The following is a 15,637-nucleotide window of genomic DNA, read 5'->3' as shown; positions in this document are numbered from 1 at the left end:
TTCATCTTTTGCGAGCGGTTTGCCCAGGTGCACAGGAAATGAGCATGCTCTACAGATGAAGACCGGCGCCTCTGCTACAGCTCTAATGTGTACATTTCCATACACGGTTATTGAAAGTTCATTATCAGAAACAGGAGTCTTCTTTTAACCACAGCAAACAGACGTCCTTTCACAATAATGGTCTAGGACCGTTCAAATCCCCAAACGCTGAAACTAATTCGACCGATGGGTTGAAACAAGAGGAATAGAACAGAATAAAACAATGAAATGGCGATCAGAAAGGGGGGGGAGGGAAGTTCCTAGGTGTCTGCGTGTCTCCAAACATTCCCCTTTCTCCACACAGCTTGGGTCCAACAGGTGCTGTGTTAAATCAGAGTCTGATCGAGATCAAGTTCTGGGTCAGCAGGGGAGCGGCGGGGGTGGGGCGTGGGGGGTTGACACACCCTAGTGAGACTGTCGCTGGGCCTGGGAGGCACAACAAAGGTAGCACGCAGCTGTCGCGGGCGCCGCTCCGGCTGGGCGGACGTACTGCACCCCGGCCCCCAGCTCGCACCTTCCTCCTCCCCACCCCCACCCTCGCGCGCGACCCACTGCCGCTCGCTGTGTCCCGGCCACCCCGTTACCAAGCAACGAGCTGCCCAGGAGGGAAGCAACCGAGCCTAGTGCCTGGGAGAGGGGAAGGCGGTTGGAAAGGGAGCTGGAGCAGCAGAAATGAGCCCGGGTAAGAGCCGGGTCGGGGGGCTGCCCTGGGAGGGGGCTACCCGGGAATTGGACGCGCGGTGGGGAGCGCCGCCTCCCCCCGCCCCGGCTCCTTCCCCCGCGGGGCGGGTCCCGTCTGGAGTGCGGATATCCTAGACGAGCCGCACACCTCCGCCCTCCCCAGGAGGAAAGCACCGCCTGCGTCCCCGCGCCTGCCCTGCTTCCAGCCTTGGAGCAGCACGGCCCGCCGCCGCGGCGTGGCCCCAGCGCGCCCTCCCGTGGCCGCTCTACGCGCCCGCGTCCCGAATCCCCACGCCTCGCCTCCTTTCTCCCAGCAAAACCAAAAGCCGCGTACTGTTCTGTTACAGAAAAGCATACCGACGAAGAGGAGGGGGTTGACTGCGTTCTCCTTTCAGCACCCAAGATCCTAAATTCCTCTGAGGGGGTAAAGGAAAATGGTGGCAGTGAAACAGGTAAAACCTCCCAGGCCAAGGCTCCGATGGCAGTGATGTTTCTGCCTTTTACTATAGGCAACCAGTACGTTACCTAAGTCCACCGGCCCAACTGGTGTGCTTCCGGTAACTACTCGTAAGATACTAATAATAACTAACACGGGACATTTACTTTGTGCTAGATGTTGTTCTGAGCACTTAAATGTGTCAACTCATTTAATCCTCACAACAACCCTATGAAGTAGGTACTACCATTCTCCTCATATTACAAGTGAGGAAACTGAGGCACAGAGAGGTTAACGAACTCCCCAAGGTCACACAGGCAGCAACTGACAGAGCCAGTATTCAGCGGGGTAGCTCCAGGGTCCAGGCCTTAACCTCCATGCTACACTGTACTGCTTCTCTGAATACCAGATAAGAATCGCTGATTTTTTGGACAGTCACTAAAAAGGTACCTATTTTTTTCCAAAAGAAATACTTTTATAGTAAATATTTGTAGACTACAGGATACTGTATAGGGAGGATGTTTGAAGTCATTAAAAAGCTGCAGTTTTCAAGTTCCATATAAACCATGAATAAGATGTGTGGAGGATCTAAGAACACTGAAGCTGGAGTCTCGCTTCCTTGAGAGAAGCTGAAGGAGGCTACACAGCTCTCAGAGGGGCCTGGTGTTCATGTGAGACACCAGGGAAGGAGCAGAGCGCCGTGGGCGGAAGGCAGTATCTAAACTGAGGGGCCACATTGGGATCCTATGGTTGCCCATAAGCCACGCGGGACACGTGGGCAATCCAGACGCAGAGGTGCTGCGACAAGTGATGAGCCCGAGACCTGAGGTCAGGTTGGGGTTTGTCCACCTCCATAAACCGGGGACCTTCACAACGGCCTTGTCAAGGGCTCTAAAAAAAAAGGCTGGAACAGCCACAGCCGGCAGACAAAAGACACAAGACAATTGGATGCCCGGAGCACCAGGATAAGCCACACCTCAGTAGAGGCCGCAGGGCAGTGCACTGACCTGCCCCCTCTCTGCTATTCTGCACCCGGCCCGCCTGCATGAGGCCAGGCAGGCATCCCTGGGCAACAGGAGGGGCGATGGGAAGCCCTGAGTGGGGCAGAAAGCCCTCACAGAGAGTCTAGACACGGAGACAGCTCCATACCAAGAGAGAGTGTTTAAGGTCAGAAGAGACTGAGGGAGCTTCATGTGGCAAGACCGTGTGTTCTCTAATGTGAGTGAGATGGAAGGCTCTGGAGAGAAATGCCAGCGTTCACAGAAAATGAAGTTACATACAAAATAGCACATATGCTTGTGTGAGAGTTAAGTCTTTCTTGCTAGAGCGTGGCGGGTATAAGGGCAGGGACTCAATCGGTGAGAGATATTCTAAGTAAGTTAGGCGCCACCAAGGATGGCAGGGACTTCCTGCTTACAGCTCAAGGCAAAATTAGGACGTGTGACCTTGTGCCCTCCCCACTTTCTGTTCTCTCAGCTACATGTCATGGTCACCAAGTGATCCATTCGCTGGGTACTGACCAACAGAACACTAACATGATTTGCATAAATAATGCCGAATTACAGGGTCGTATATATTTCTCAGGTCTCTGATTTTAAAAGAACAAGAAGTTAGTATATGGCGTGAAGTATATATATGGAGTGTCAGAGGGGGGTGGGGAGTGTGCAATTTTATTTCAAATAGGATGGTAGGAGACCTCACTTAGCAGATGACATCTGAGCAAAGACCTGAAGGAGGTAAAGGAGTAGTCAGTGCAGATTTCCAGGGAAAGAACATTCCAGGCAGAGAGAACAGCAGCTGCAAAGGCCCCTAGGTGGGAGGATGCCTGGCATGTTTGAGGATCAGCTGGTGACGGGAGCAGAATAAGCATGGAGGAGGATAGGAGAAAGGTTCAGAGAGGATACTGGGCTTTGTAATTCCATGTAAGGATGTGCGGTTTTATTCTGAGCAAAATGGGAGGCACTGGAGAATTTGAGCAGTCATCCCTCCCTTCCATCTCTATTAGAAATTTTAAATTTACCAAATCATCATCATATTGATAACACCCTTGCTGCTACAGTAAGAGAGTAAATTTTCCTTGAGCATTTACTGTGTGCCAGGCTTTACCTACAAACGAGACACTGATCCCTCACAGTGAGCGTGTGGCAAAGCCAGGATTCAAGCTCAGGCAGCCTGGCTCCATAGCTCCCATAACAAAACCTCGTGCAGATATGCACACTCCCCTGCTCTGTGCCTTACTATTCTCCATAGGATTCACTCCCATCTTACACACAATATCCTTTATTCCCCTCACATGGGCAGGGATTTTGCATATTTTGCTCACTGTAGGATCCCCAGCACCTTGGACAGTACTTGATACATAGCAGGTGCTTAAAAATAGTTGTTAGATGAATGAATGAAGGCTTGGGTAGAACAGCTCACAAGGCTTCAATAAAAGTTACTTCTAGGAGTGAGTGTGAATTGTCACGGCAAAACTCAGTATTTGAACCTGAGAATTAAAAGGCGTTGACTACAGAGTGTCTAACATCCTATATAGAATTGTTACCACGTTGCATTTTTAAAACTCATTTGTTCTCCCTGCTCTGTTAGCTACAGGTATGCCCTTAAAACTTTCTCTATACATTGAATATGACATAATCTTCTGCAGACTTCAGAATAAATTCCCTATATCTTTACTTTAATGACCTCAAAAGTCATCCTGCAGATAACTATCTTGTTTTTAAATTTTGACACTTAAATATGAAACAGCTAGAGAACTTAAGGTGAATATAATCTGAATAATATTTCTTGCAATCTGAATAGAGTATAAGCTTCTTCAGGGCTGGCACCATATCCTCTACTTAGTCTAAATACTTCCCAATATAGTACATTTAGCAAGGACTTAATAAATGGTGACCTGTGACTGTGTTCCCTCTCCTGTGCTTCACTGATAATTTCCCTTCCAATTCTAGAATCACATAATCCTATGTGTTTCTTTAAGTACTGATGAATTTTAAAATTATCTTCCCTTTGGGAATAAGTAGTAGCCAATGTCTCTGAAACTCATAAGAAAAACAAAAAGTTATTTTCGTAGCTTTTAAAAATAGATGAATCCAACTCTCTGCCTACTCTGTATCTTCACTGAATCATATGAACTTTGCTGGAGAAAAACACTCACTTCTGAGTCATACCATGGATCTCAATGCTATTTGGAAAAGTTACTTTATTTCCCCAGTAAATGCTTTTGCAAGCCCTGTCCAAGATAACTATTCCACTCTTCTGGTTTCTTCAAATCTCCAACACCTCTCACTGCTACCTCCCAACGTGTAACATGACCTCAAACTATATGAAAAAAAATAGAAGCAATCAGACCCCAAATCCCTAACCTTCAACCTTAAACTCTGCTAACCTACCGCCTGTGTTCCATATTCTCTGCTGTCCCCCACTTCAGTGGAAGGACTGTCCCTGCTCAATCACAGGTCATTTCCTCCAGATCATACCTCTCCTGGAATTCTCAAGTACTCAACTTTGGCCATCAGCCTTCCTCATTCTCCAGAATTATTCTTCTCCTCCATTTCCACTATATGATTCCCGCAGTAAGCAGGCATATTAGACTCTCTCATGGTTAAAAAAAAAGTTCTTCTTAACCTTCACATCTCTTCCAAAAACCCCTATCCCCACCAGGCACCTTATCCCCTGCCACAGTAAAACCAGAAAGCGTCGCCCACGAACCTTCACATTCCATCTCCCCTCGAGCCACTTCATCTGGGGTTCTGAGCTGCTCACTGCACAGAAAGTGCCCCTGTCTAGGCCAGCAGCAGGGTCCATATTCCCCAGTACAGTGCTCATAACCACTCCCCTGACCCAGAGCCTGACTATCCAACTGCCTGTTGACATCTCCACTTTGATGTCCAACGGAAAACTTCAACAAACCTAAACGAGTTTTCCCTAAACTATGCTCCTCCCCCACTCTTTTCCATTTCAGTAAATGGCATCATCATTCGCCCACCTGCTCTCACTAAAAACCAGGAGTCACCTTTCCTTCCTCGACACTGGCCACATCTAATCCTCCAGCAATGCTTCATGTCAAAAACGTATTTTGAATCCACCTATTTTTCTCCATTTCCCACACTGCCATTCTAGTCCAAGGTACCTTTGTCTCTCCCTTGGATTATTCCAATAGTCCTGCAACTGCTACCTTCTAATCCATTATCATGCAGGAGAGTGTCCTATAATGTTTTTAGTCAAATCAAATCATTCTCGTGATCGAAACCCCCCAAAGCTTCTCATTTCTCTTAAAATAAAAGCCAAACCCCTCAGGATGGCCTGCCAGATTCTCTCTAACCTCACCCCCATCTCCCCCTGAACTCTTAGCACACTGTGCTCCCATCTGCTCAGGAAGCTGCATCCACATGGGCTTTCTTTCTGTTCCAAACACAGGTAACACGTGCTCTGCTTCAGGACCTTGCGGTTTCCTCTGCTCTGAATCTCTTCCTACAGATGTCCACACGGCTGGCCCCTTCTTATCACGTAGGAGTCTTGGCTGAAGCCACAAAATACCAGATAGGCCTTTTCTAACCGCCCTCCCCAATGCTGTCCTCACCCCCCCTCACTGTCACAGTAGCCTATTTTCTTTGTGTTATCTATCACTATTTGGAAATATCTTGTTTATATCTTTGTTTGCTTTTTTTCTGTTTACTTTTTTTAGAAGGTAGGCATAGTGAGAACAGGAGCTCCGGCTGATTTATTCATTGCTGTGTCTATAGTAACTACAGTGGGGCACACCACGTAGTAGACACTCAAAATCTGAATGTGTGATATTATTGAAGGAATGAACCACTTGAACATGAAACAGTATTTAAGGCCAAATCATGAACTTATCAAAATTATTCTAGACTTTCAGGTAGAGACTTTAGAGCCAAAGAAGACCCCAGACCTTCCTCCCCAACTACAAAAGGACATGAACAAACACCAGCAAAAACTTCACCAGCAGTACCTGGAGAAGGAAGGGGGCACCCCCTCAGGACATAAAATTGGAGAGTGGAGGCCAAAGACAAAAACAGATGATTCTGGCAAGGCTATCTATTGCATGGCTCGTAACTCCCTCTGACTTTCAGAGGCGATAAAGAAAGCCAGAATCCTGAAGATAACTCATTAATGCACCCCTGCCCAGCCCCCACACACAGTCCATCCCTGCCCTGTGATGAAGGCGGGATTCTTCAACTGGCCAAATGGCTCCAGGCTCTGAACCACAGCAGCTCTCTCAGTGATGAGGGCCACATTGGGACTGGGTGGAAGGAAGTACACTTTGCAACCAGATTCTGTAACATCTGGCAGACTGCCATTCCAAAAGAGATGCACTGACTTCTTTAAAAACCTTCTCGTACAGCAGAAATTGTCAGCCTGGGGCAAATTCTAACATAACTCTCATTTCATTCAGGACATGTTTTTTAATTTTTTCAATAAAAATTTACAAAGCAAGTAGCCTAACATTTGGGAAAAAAGAGGAATGTATGTCAGGAAATGTGCAAACGTTATATAGTCTCTCCCCTACTGCAGAACTAAAATCTATTTTCTAGGAAGGAACACACGGATCCTTATAGCACTTTGCTTAAGAGCATAACAAAAATTATGTTCTATTAATCCAAACTGTTTTCCATGTTAAGGAAGAAAAACATCACGTGGCTGTTGCATAGGTACTGAGACCTATATAGGACTTTGCCAAGGGTCTCCCTTAACATAAGAATTGTTAATTTTTTTTACCAAAAAATATAGTTTATATCCCAGAAACAAACAAAGATAGCTGAGTTCCTGAGAGTTCTCAGTTTGGTGTTACAAGTTAAGGGTTTATTGTAAAAGTAAAACCACGATTACAACTTTAAGTAGGTGCAGTATTGTAAGTCAGATGAGAATTCTCTCTTAAACTCACTATGCAGCTAGCATCGGGTTTTTCTTAATGTGAACATCAATCGTCTCATCATCTCTTTGCCTCACCATCCAGGAAAGCTAGGAGACTGCTTTCCATTAACATTGCTTAAAAATAACACTTAAGGATTAAATCACATCGTTTTTCAATTTTACTTTTTAGAATACGGCTGCATAACAGACTCAGAAAATCAAATCGAACCACACTCAGCACTGAAAGTGAGTATATTTCATTTTCTCAGAAAATCTGTGTAAAGTCTGATCTTTCTCAGAATACTTCCTAAATATATACGGGTTTTCCACAAAAGTCTTCATCAAAATGCACTGGAGAGTGGGCAAGAATGATGAAGAATGCGGGTCACCTGACCCTCACATGATCCTGGTAATAGGCAACTTCGGGTGATTTTTTTTTTTTAATTGTAACAAAATGTATGTTCACCTAAAAATGTTCAATTTCATACCTTGTATAATTTTGTTATAGGCCCTTCAGCATCAGCTGGAATCATTTCAGGCTCTCCGAATACAGACTTTGCAGAATGTTAGCATGGTATGTTTCTTCTAATTTACATAGAAAATATCCAAACTTAGAGCACTGTCACACACTTCTAAACTGATGATCACTATCGCCAACTGATGAGTTGGCATTGAATGTAATAAAGCCACAACCTATTCTAGACACGAAATTGGCAGGAAACTATATTCTGTTATACTTGCATTTGGATATGAGCCCAAAGAAATAACACTCACTGATTTTTTTTAAAAACATATGTTTAAAGTGCTACCTATATATAGTCTACAAATAGGGACTCTCATTATAAGTGATAATAAAATCTAAGTCAAACTGACTAAGGGAAAAGTGTACTTTATTAGCTCTAGTAATGCAAACCCTCGGAATAGTTCACTTGGGGATGGCTTCATCCATACGGTCAGGACTCACGTGTGTCAGGGAACCAGCCTCACTCCTTATCTTGGTTCTGCTTTTGACAGTAATGTATTCTCAGACTCCATGTGGTAGCAAACGGGTTGCTAGAAGTTCCGGCCCTTATCCTTCCAGATTCCAGTTAGACAGAGATGAGACCGTGCTTTTCTCTCTTAACAGTGTGTACTGAGTTCTTGGCCTGATTCTGACAGCCCCACATGCAGTGCTTGAAGCAATCACTGTTCAGAGGGAGGCAATGCTCTGACTGGTTAGCTCTGGGTCACATGCCCACCCCTTGGAGCTGGAGGAGGGATCTGTATCACCAAAGGCACATGGACTTTATCTAGAAGTAAGGGGTAGTGTTAACAGAAGGACAGGGCATGGATCCTGGGGGTACATAACACAACGCATAGTTGCCAAAGACCCAACATAAACGTCATCCTGATATTCCTGAAGCAACTGCAGGGAAATGGGACGAGAAGATAAAATCCACCTGAGGCTTACGGAATAGATTCCATTCTGATGACAGAGATCAAATACCTCTGATTTATTCAACAATGTAAAAATCAAACATCTAAAATTATTTTAATTCATAAGATTTTACTGTTTTCCTAAATTAAGTCTTTCTGATTTTATAATCATGTAGTAAAGACATCCTTTTCTTAAAGATTCCTTCAATGATAGAGATTACAATAAATTAAATTTAATTTTTAATTTATATGATGGAAAAGAATATGCATAGGAAATGTAAAGGTATCTTTCAAGTATAATATCTACCATCCTTGTGCATTCATAACTTTATAAGTGTGAAATCAAAGCCTGACATTCTTAATTTCTCTTTTAAAGGTGCAGTCTGAAATCAGTGAAATATTGAACAAAAGTATTATTGAAGTAGAAAACCCACAATTTAGCTCAGAAAAAAATCTAGTATTCAGCACACGCAATGAAAAAGCTTTGGTATGTGTTTCAGTACAAAATCATTCCTACATTTAGGTACTTCAGAAATGTTACTGCAACCAGTTTACCTTCACCTTTACATTCTCCCCTTCTTCACAGGGCGACTGGATTGTCAAAGATGAAAATAAGGAAACTCCTGTCCTGAAAACCCTAAAAGATGTGCGTTTACCTCTGTACTTCTGCAATTTTCTTGTTTCTCTTAGGAGAGCGTGTGAGGGGCATTTGACTTAATCCATATACCTAAAGATTCCCAAGTAAACTGAAATACATGGCAGTTTTTCTGCCCACTTTGAGTTTTTCTACTTTTAGGACTGACTTACACCTAGAGTGAGTTCTCTAAAACAGGTCCAAACTAGAGTCACTGTGTCTATACTTATTAGAACTTCACACTTTCTCTGTGAAGAGTCACAACCCTAGACCCATTTGAAATGAGGAAGACAAGCTAAGGTTGACAGATAGCCCAGAAGTAGAAATTTTCATTTTCCTTAAACTTCCCTTTGAACTATTGCTTCTCTCTTCCCCACCTATCTATGATGGTCTCTAGAAATGCCGAATTTATATTTCTGGAATTGAGGGGTTGGCCCTTCTATCTCACCCCCTAAGGAAGTAAGTGCAATTTCTAAGCAAATTGTGAAGACCAGAGTTACAGATCTCAAAATAACAGTAGATTTTCTGGAGAAAATGAATCATACTTGTCAGCCTCTTTGCTGCAGAAATGGATAAAATGTTCATTCTGGTTGTAGTAAAAGCAATTCCTCCACAAAATATTATCTTAATTTGTTGGTCATGTAGCAAATGATAGTACCTTTATAGTGTGATTTTTATTGTTACTAGCCTGTAGAGAATCAAGAAGAAACCCTTTCTATGGAGAAAATTCAGCCTTTTGAGGATCCTAGGACTCTTCATTCCGTAGAAGAAATATTCAGTAGTGACAGTGTTAACGGGCTCTCTCAAGGTATAAATATCCCATGCCAGATACATTTCAAGGACATATTAACTTCAACAGATAATTCAGCTTCAGAAAATTCTGACTTGAAGAATTATAATAACCTTTATAATTTCCTACCTAATGTACCTCAAAATGGGATGTCTCAAGCTGATATGGTAATTGTGGATAAGTCCAGAGTTACTGTGCCTTACCTCAAGCATGGATTTTGTGAAAATTTAGATGATATCTGCCATTCTATCAAACAAATGAAGGAAGAGCTTCAAAAGTCACATGACAAGGAACTGGCACTTACAAATGAACTGCAAACTTTAAAAGCTGTTCCAAGGAATGGTAACTATGACCTGCCCCCCACTCACAAGGAAAAAATTAACTTTATTAAGGAAGAAAATATTGCAAGTAACTTAAATGAAGATATAAAATCAAAGAGAATTTTGGAATTAGAGGCACTAGTAAACAAATTACTCCCACTTAGGGAAACAGTGTCAAAATTCCATGTGAATTTTTGTAGGAAATGTAAAAAACTATCTAAGAGTGAAATACACAGGGGGGAAAAGAATGAGAAAAATAATAAAGAAATTCCTATCACTGACAAGAATACTGCAGATTTAAAACTCCACTCCACACTTCCAAAACATACACTGGCATTCTTTGACCCAACAAAATATGCAATGAAAGACAAAGAAAGACAACCATTTGCAGTAAAACAAGGATCAATAATATTTGAAAGTGAGAAGACATCCAAAGTCAATTCTGTTACTGAACAGTGTGTAGCAAAAATTCAGTACTTACAGAATTACCTGAAAGAATCTATGCAGATACAGAAAAAAGTACTGAAACTAGAGAATGAAAACCTAACCCTTAAAGAGAAAATTAAACTTCTTGTCTTTACCACACAATCTCTGATACAGAAAATTGAAATGTATGAAAAACAACTTAAGACATTGGCTGAAGAAAAGAACACTATTCAGCCCAAGTTAATTAAAACAGAAGAAGATGGCAAAGAATGTGTTAAAGAAGTGAAAGAAATAATTAGTAACTATAATGTTCTCCAAGGACAAAATAAAACCCTAGAGGAAAAAAACAGTCAACTTTCTTTGGAGAAGCAACAAATAATAGAAACATTAGAACAACTAAAAAGTAAGGAACACAAAACTCAAAGTGACATGGCCTTTGTCAATAATGAAAATAAACTATTGATCACAGAAATGGAATCAATGAAAACAAATATTCTGTTGATACAAGAGGAAAAAGAAATATTAGAGGAAAAAACATACCAGCTTCTAAAGGAAAAAGGCTCACTTGAAAATGAACGAAAAGAAAACCAGCTAGAGATAATGCAGCTAAAAGAGAAAGAAAGATTGGCAAAAACTGAACAAGAGACACTTCTTCAAATAATAGAAACAGTTAAAAATGAAAAGCTTAATCTTGAAACAACCTTACAAGAATCTACTGCTGCGAGAGAAATGATGGAAAGAGAAATTGAGGATATTCAAACATACCAATCTACCGCCAAAGAGAATTTTCTGCAAGAAATAAAAAATGCAAAATCAGAAGCAAGTATTTATAAGAATAGTTTGTCAGAAATGGGCAACAAATGTGAGATGTTATCAAAAATGTTAATGGGAATTAAAACTGATAATCAGATTCTAAAAGAAGAACTAAAAAAACATAGTCAAGAAAGTATAAAGTTTGAAAACAGCATCAGTAGACTTGAGGAAGACAAAATACTTTTAGAAAATTATGTAAGAAGTATAGAGAATGAAAGGGATACCTTGGAATTTGAGATGCGGAATCTTCAAAAAGAATATTTAAATCTAAGTGAAAAAATCTATAATCATATTGACCTATCAAAAATGGGTTACATTTCAAGAAGAGAGAAATTCCATTTTGACATCTATGATATTTATGAAGACACCTCTAGTCCTAGGAGTAGGCCTTTAGCCCCTGATTTGAAAGGTATGTATATCATGGTGGATTAGCAGAAATACGTTTAAGATTCTTTTAGCCTATCGGGCATTAGCCAGAGGACAGTAATAAGAAGGTGAGTACAATTCAGTTTTGTAAGATTTGTATCCAATTTATTATATAGTGGAATTATTTAGAGATTTTGCTCTTTTGATAAAATTCATATTATTTTATTATACTACTTCTATACATTGTATATGACCAAAGCAACTTTGGCAGCAAACAGGGATTTTTTTTAATTATTATTTTTCTGCAATACACTTAGAAGTCCAACCTTCTAAAACATTCTTCTTTTTTTCCAGAAATTCCAAGTAAACTGTATCAATTGCTTCCATCCAAACCATGTAAATAAATTTCTAAAATAGTGTTTCAAAATCCTTTGTCCAAGTACTTTTTTCAACAAAAAATTTTAAATTCACTTTTTACATGGGATTACAATTACCTTATAATTGATTAGACTAGTTTTTTTAAATTCGATATTGGAATTAGGTATATATTTTTATGTTGTCAAGAACTATAAACATTCTGAGACTTTATCCAACTTGTAAGCTAATATGTTAGCCTGACAGTTTCATGGGTTCTAGTGGAAGACATAAGACTACTGGGTCAGAGATAAAGGACAGTTTGTTGCTTACAGCAATAGCAGGAGCCAGAGTAACAGCACTTTTGCACGGGTTCTCCAAGCCCCAGTTCCTAAAGGCAACATGAAAAGGGTGACACAGTGGTTGCATTACAAGAGAAAACTCTAAGCTAAGGGAACCACTACTTTTCTGAGTGCAGTAAGCATGCCTGCCCTTTGCTCTAGATGGAAACATTACCTTTATTATACAGGACAGTTAGAATACCTGCCCTTGCTCCAGCAGAGACACTATCTCTAGCTTCCAAGACTGCTTGTTATACAAATAAACTTATTGAATTTTGTCAAATGCTTTTTCTGCATTTTATTGAGGTGATCCTGTGTTTTCCCCCTTTAATCTGTAAATATGGTGACTACATTGATTAATTTTGAAACATTACACCAACCTTGAGTTGCTGAGATAAACTTCATGTTTATCATGTATTATCCTTTTAACATACTTCTGGATTCAATTTGACAATATTTTGTTAAAGATTTCTGCTTCTATGTTCAGGATATTGGTATCTATATTATTTTCTTTTTATGTCTTTATCTGATTTTGATGTCAGGAAAATCCTGGCCTCATAAAATATAAGGTCAGGTTTTCCAAGAGGAAAGTGTTCCCTCCTCCTCTATTTTCTGAAAGGATTAGTGTAGAATTGGTATTATTGATATTATTCCTTTCTAAATACATAATTCACCAGAGAGCCTGGAGTTTTCTAAATGGAAAGGTTTTACACTGCAAAATCAACCCCATTAACAGATATAGAACTATTCAGATTTTCTATTTCTTCTTGAATCAGGTTTGATCATTTGTTGTTCCGAAGAATTTTACATAAGTTCTCAAGTGTTTTGGCATAAAGTTGTTTATAATATTCCTTATTATCTTTTTAATGTCTAGAGGACCTGTGATGTCCCATCTTTCACTTCTGACATTGATAATTTGGGGTTCTTGTGATTCTTTGGGCATCTTGGATGTGGATTTATAATTTTCATCACACTTGGAAATTTTTAGCCATTATTTCTTTAAATCTTTTTCTCTCTGCTCCCTTCTGAGATGCAATAACACATATGTTAGACTGTTTGATATTGTCCTAGAGCTCACTGGTATTATTTTCATTTGCTTTTCAGTCTTTTTTCTGTTTCACTTTGGATACTTTCTATTACTATATCTTCAAATTCACTAGTTTTTTCTTTTGCCATGCCTAATTTTCTACTATTCCCACTTACTGAAGTTTTTCATTTCAGTTATCTTTTTTTTCATCTCTAGATTTTCCATTTGGTTCTTGTTTATAACTTTCTTTCCAATATGTTCATATTTTCCTTTAAATACATTAACATGGTTCAAGTAGCTATTTTAATGTCTTTATTTGCTAATTCCATCTTCTCTACTGTTTGGGGGTTTATTTCTATGGACTGATTTTTCTCCCAGTTATGGGTCATATTTTCTGGCTTCCTAGCATACCTAGTATGCCAAAAATCCATCTGGAAGATGGGTTTTTGTGAATTTTACATTGTTGATTGTCCGAATGTTGTTGTTTCCTTTATAAATTGTTGGAATTGGTTGTGTTAGGCATTACATTACTTCTGCTTCAATTTGATGCTTTCGAGGCTTGTTTTTTAAACTTTTATTAGGGTGGGTGTAGAGTAGCCTCTCGTCTACTACTCTAGATCCTCTGGAACCACCACTGAATGCAGAGAGGTGAGAATGTCCCAGCCTTGAATGGTTCCTGGCCTTCTGTGAGCTGTGGGAACCATGACAGGTCCGTGTTGTTCTTTGTTCTGCCTCATGGAATTTAACCTTACGCATGCCTGTCTTAGATGTCAGCAGGGTTAAGGGGATTCCTATGCGGATTTCTGAACTCTTTTCCTGTGTAGATCTTTCCTCTCTAGAACTCAACCCCACAAATTTGAGCCACTTTAGATTCCTTGGGTTCCAATTTCTGTCTCAATTCAGCAAGGCTACTATACTTTGAGATTCCAAGTCCTCCATCCTCTCCAGTCCAAAAGTGCCTCCAGACAAAAAGCAATTGCAGGGCTCACCTCAATTGTTTCCTTTTCCTCACGGATCACAATCCTGCACTGTCTGTGTCCAGTATCTAGAAAGAGTTGTTATGTATGTTTTATACAGTTTTTAATTGCCTAAAGAAGAAGTGTAAATCTGGTTCCTGATACTCTATCTTGGCTAGAAGCCATTTCTGGGTAGTCAAGTTTGGGAAGTTTGGAAAATCAAGTCCTATGAACAGACAGAACACAGTGTTGACTCTTCTAGGTAGCTGGTATATGTAGGTATGTTCTTCCACCAGATCTCACCCAACTATAAAGAAGATGCCTGTAACTATGAGTATGTGTGTACAGGGCTATTGACCAGAAGAGAACCAGAATTATTCTTTTTGGAGTAATAATGCCAGAACAAGAACCTTACTCTTGTAGTCCCAATTCTCCTTAGGTAGCTCTTTAGAATGTTCAGAGGCAAGATGCTTAGTTTTTCATCTGGGGGTAAAATTCTGGGTTGCCTGAACTGGGAAAGCACTGAGGATGGGAAGGAGGTAGGAGGAAAAAAAGAAACTGACTGAAAAAGTCTTTCCTAAACACACTTTTAATTAAACATTTTTGGCTCTATTCTTACTTTTTTTGTCTACAGAATTTTTTTGAAACCCCTTATTCTTTGATGATCCCCCTATGAGTCATTTTTCTGGACTCATTATTTTACTATTGTGTTATTAGGGTCAGAGGAGAGCCAGCAAATAAGTGTGTTCTGCCTGCCAGTTTTAATTGGAAGCCCCTCATACATTAGTGTTTTTGATTATAGTATAAATAGCTTTTTAGTATATTTTGGCTTAGAACAAACATCCTCTTTCAAATTTTCATGACATATTTTCATGTTTTGTCTTCAAAATAAAATTTTAAATTAGCTAGTCAAGTTTTATTGTTTTTATTCTGTAGGGATTTTTATTAAATTGCATTAAATTTATTGATATATTAAAGATAAACAGCAAGTTTACAATATTTAGTCTCCCTGGAACATGGTCTATTGCTCCGGCCTCCCTTTATATCTTCATTTTAATCCTAAGTTTCCATAGTTTTTTTCCTATTGTAAATAGAATAGTTTTCACATTTCCTAATGGACATATGGAAAAAACTGTCTTTTCTGCAGATCATTATATACAT

At 40.2% G+C, this 15,637-nt stretch overlaps 1 protein-coding gene across 1 annotated transcript; it reads left to right on the top strand.

The window, feature by feature from the left end:
* The first annotated feature begins 711 nt into the window (after positions 1 to 711).
* CCDC110 (coiled-coil domain containing 110) lies at positions 712 to 12,968 on the top strand. Its single transcript, XM_089903546.1, is given in 9 exon segments — positions 712 to 840; positions 884 to 1,172; positions 7,224 to 7,279; positions 7,542 to 7,607; positions 8,826 to 8,936; positions 9,036 to 9,095; positions 9,771 to 11,841; positions 12,435 to 12,484; positions 12,486 to 12,968. Coding segments are annotated over 9 exon segments (2,946 nt in total). The 3' UTR covers positions 12,600 to 12,968.
* The last annotated feature ends 2,669 nt before the right edge of the window (positions 12,969 to 15,637 follow it).

The sequence above is a fragment of the Delphinapterus leucas genome, chromosome 21, assembly GCF_059928025.1.
Source record: "Delphinapterus leucas isolate spDelLeu-1000000601 "Yukka" chromosome 21, BTC_Dleu_Yukka2, whole genome shotgun sequence".
In the NCBI taxonomy this organism is placed as follows: domain Eukaryota; kingdom Metazoa; phylum Chordata; class Mammalia; order Artiodactyla; family Monodontidae; genus Delphinapterus; species Delphinapterus leucas.
This window is presented reverse-complemented; position numbering and strand designations above follow the sequence as displayed.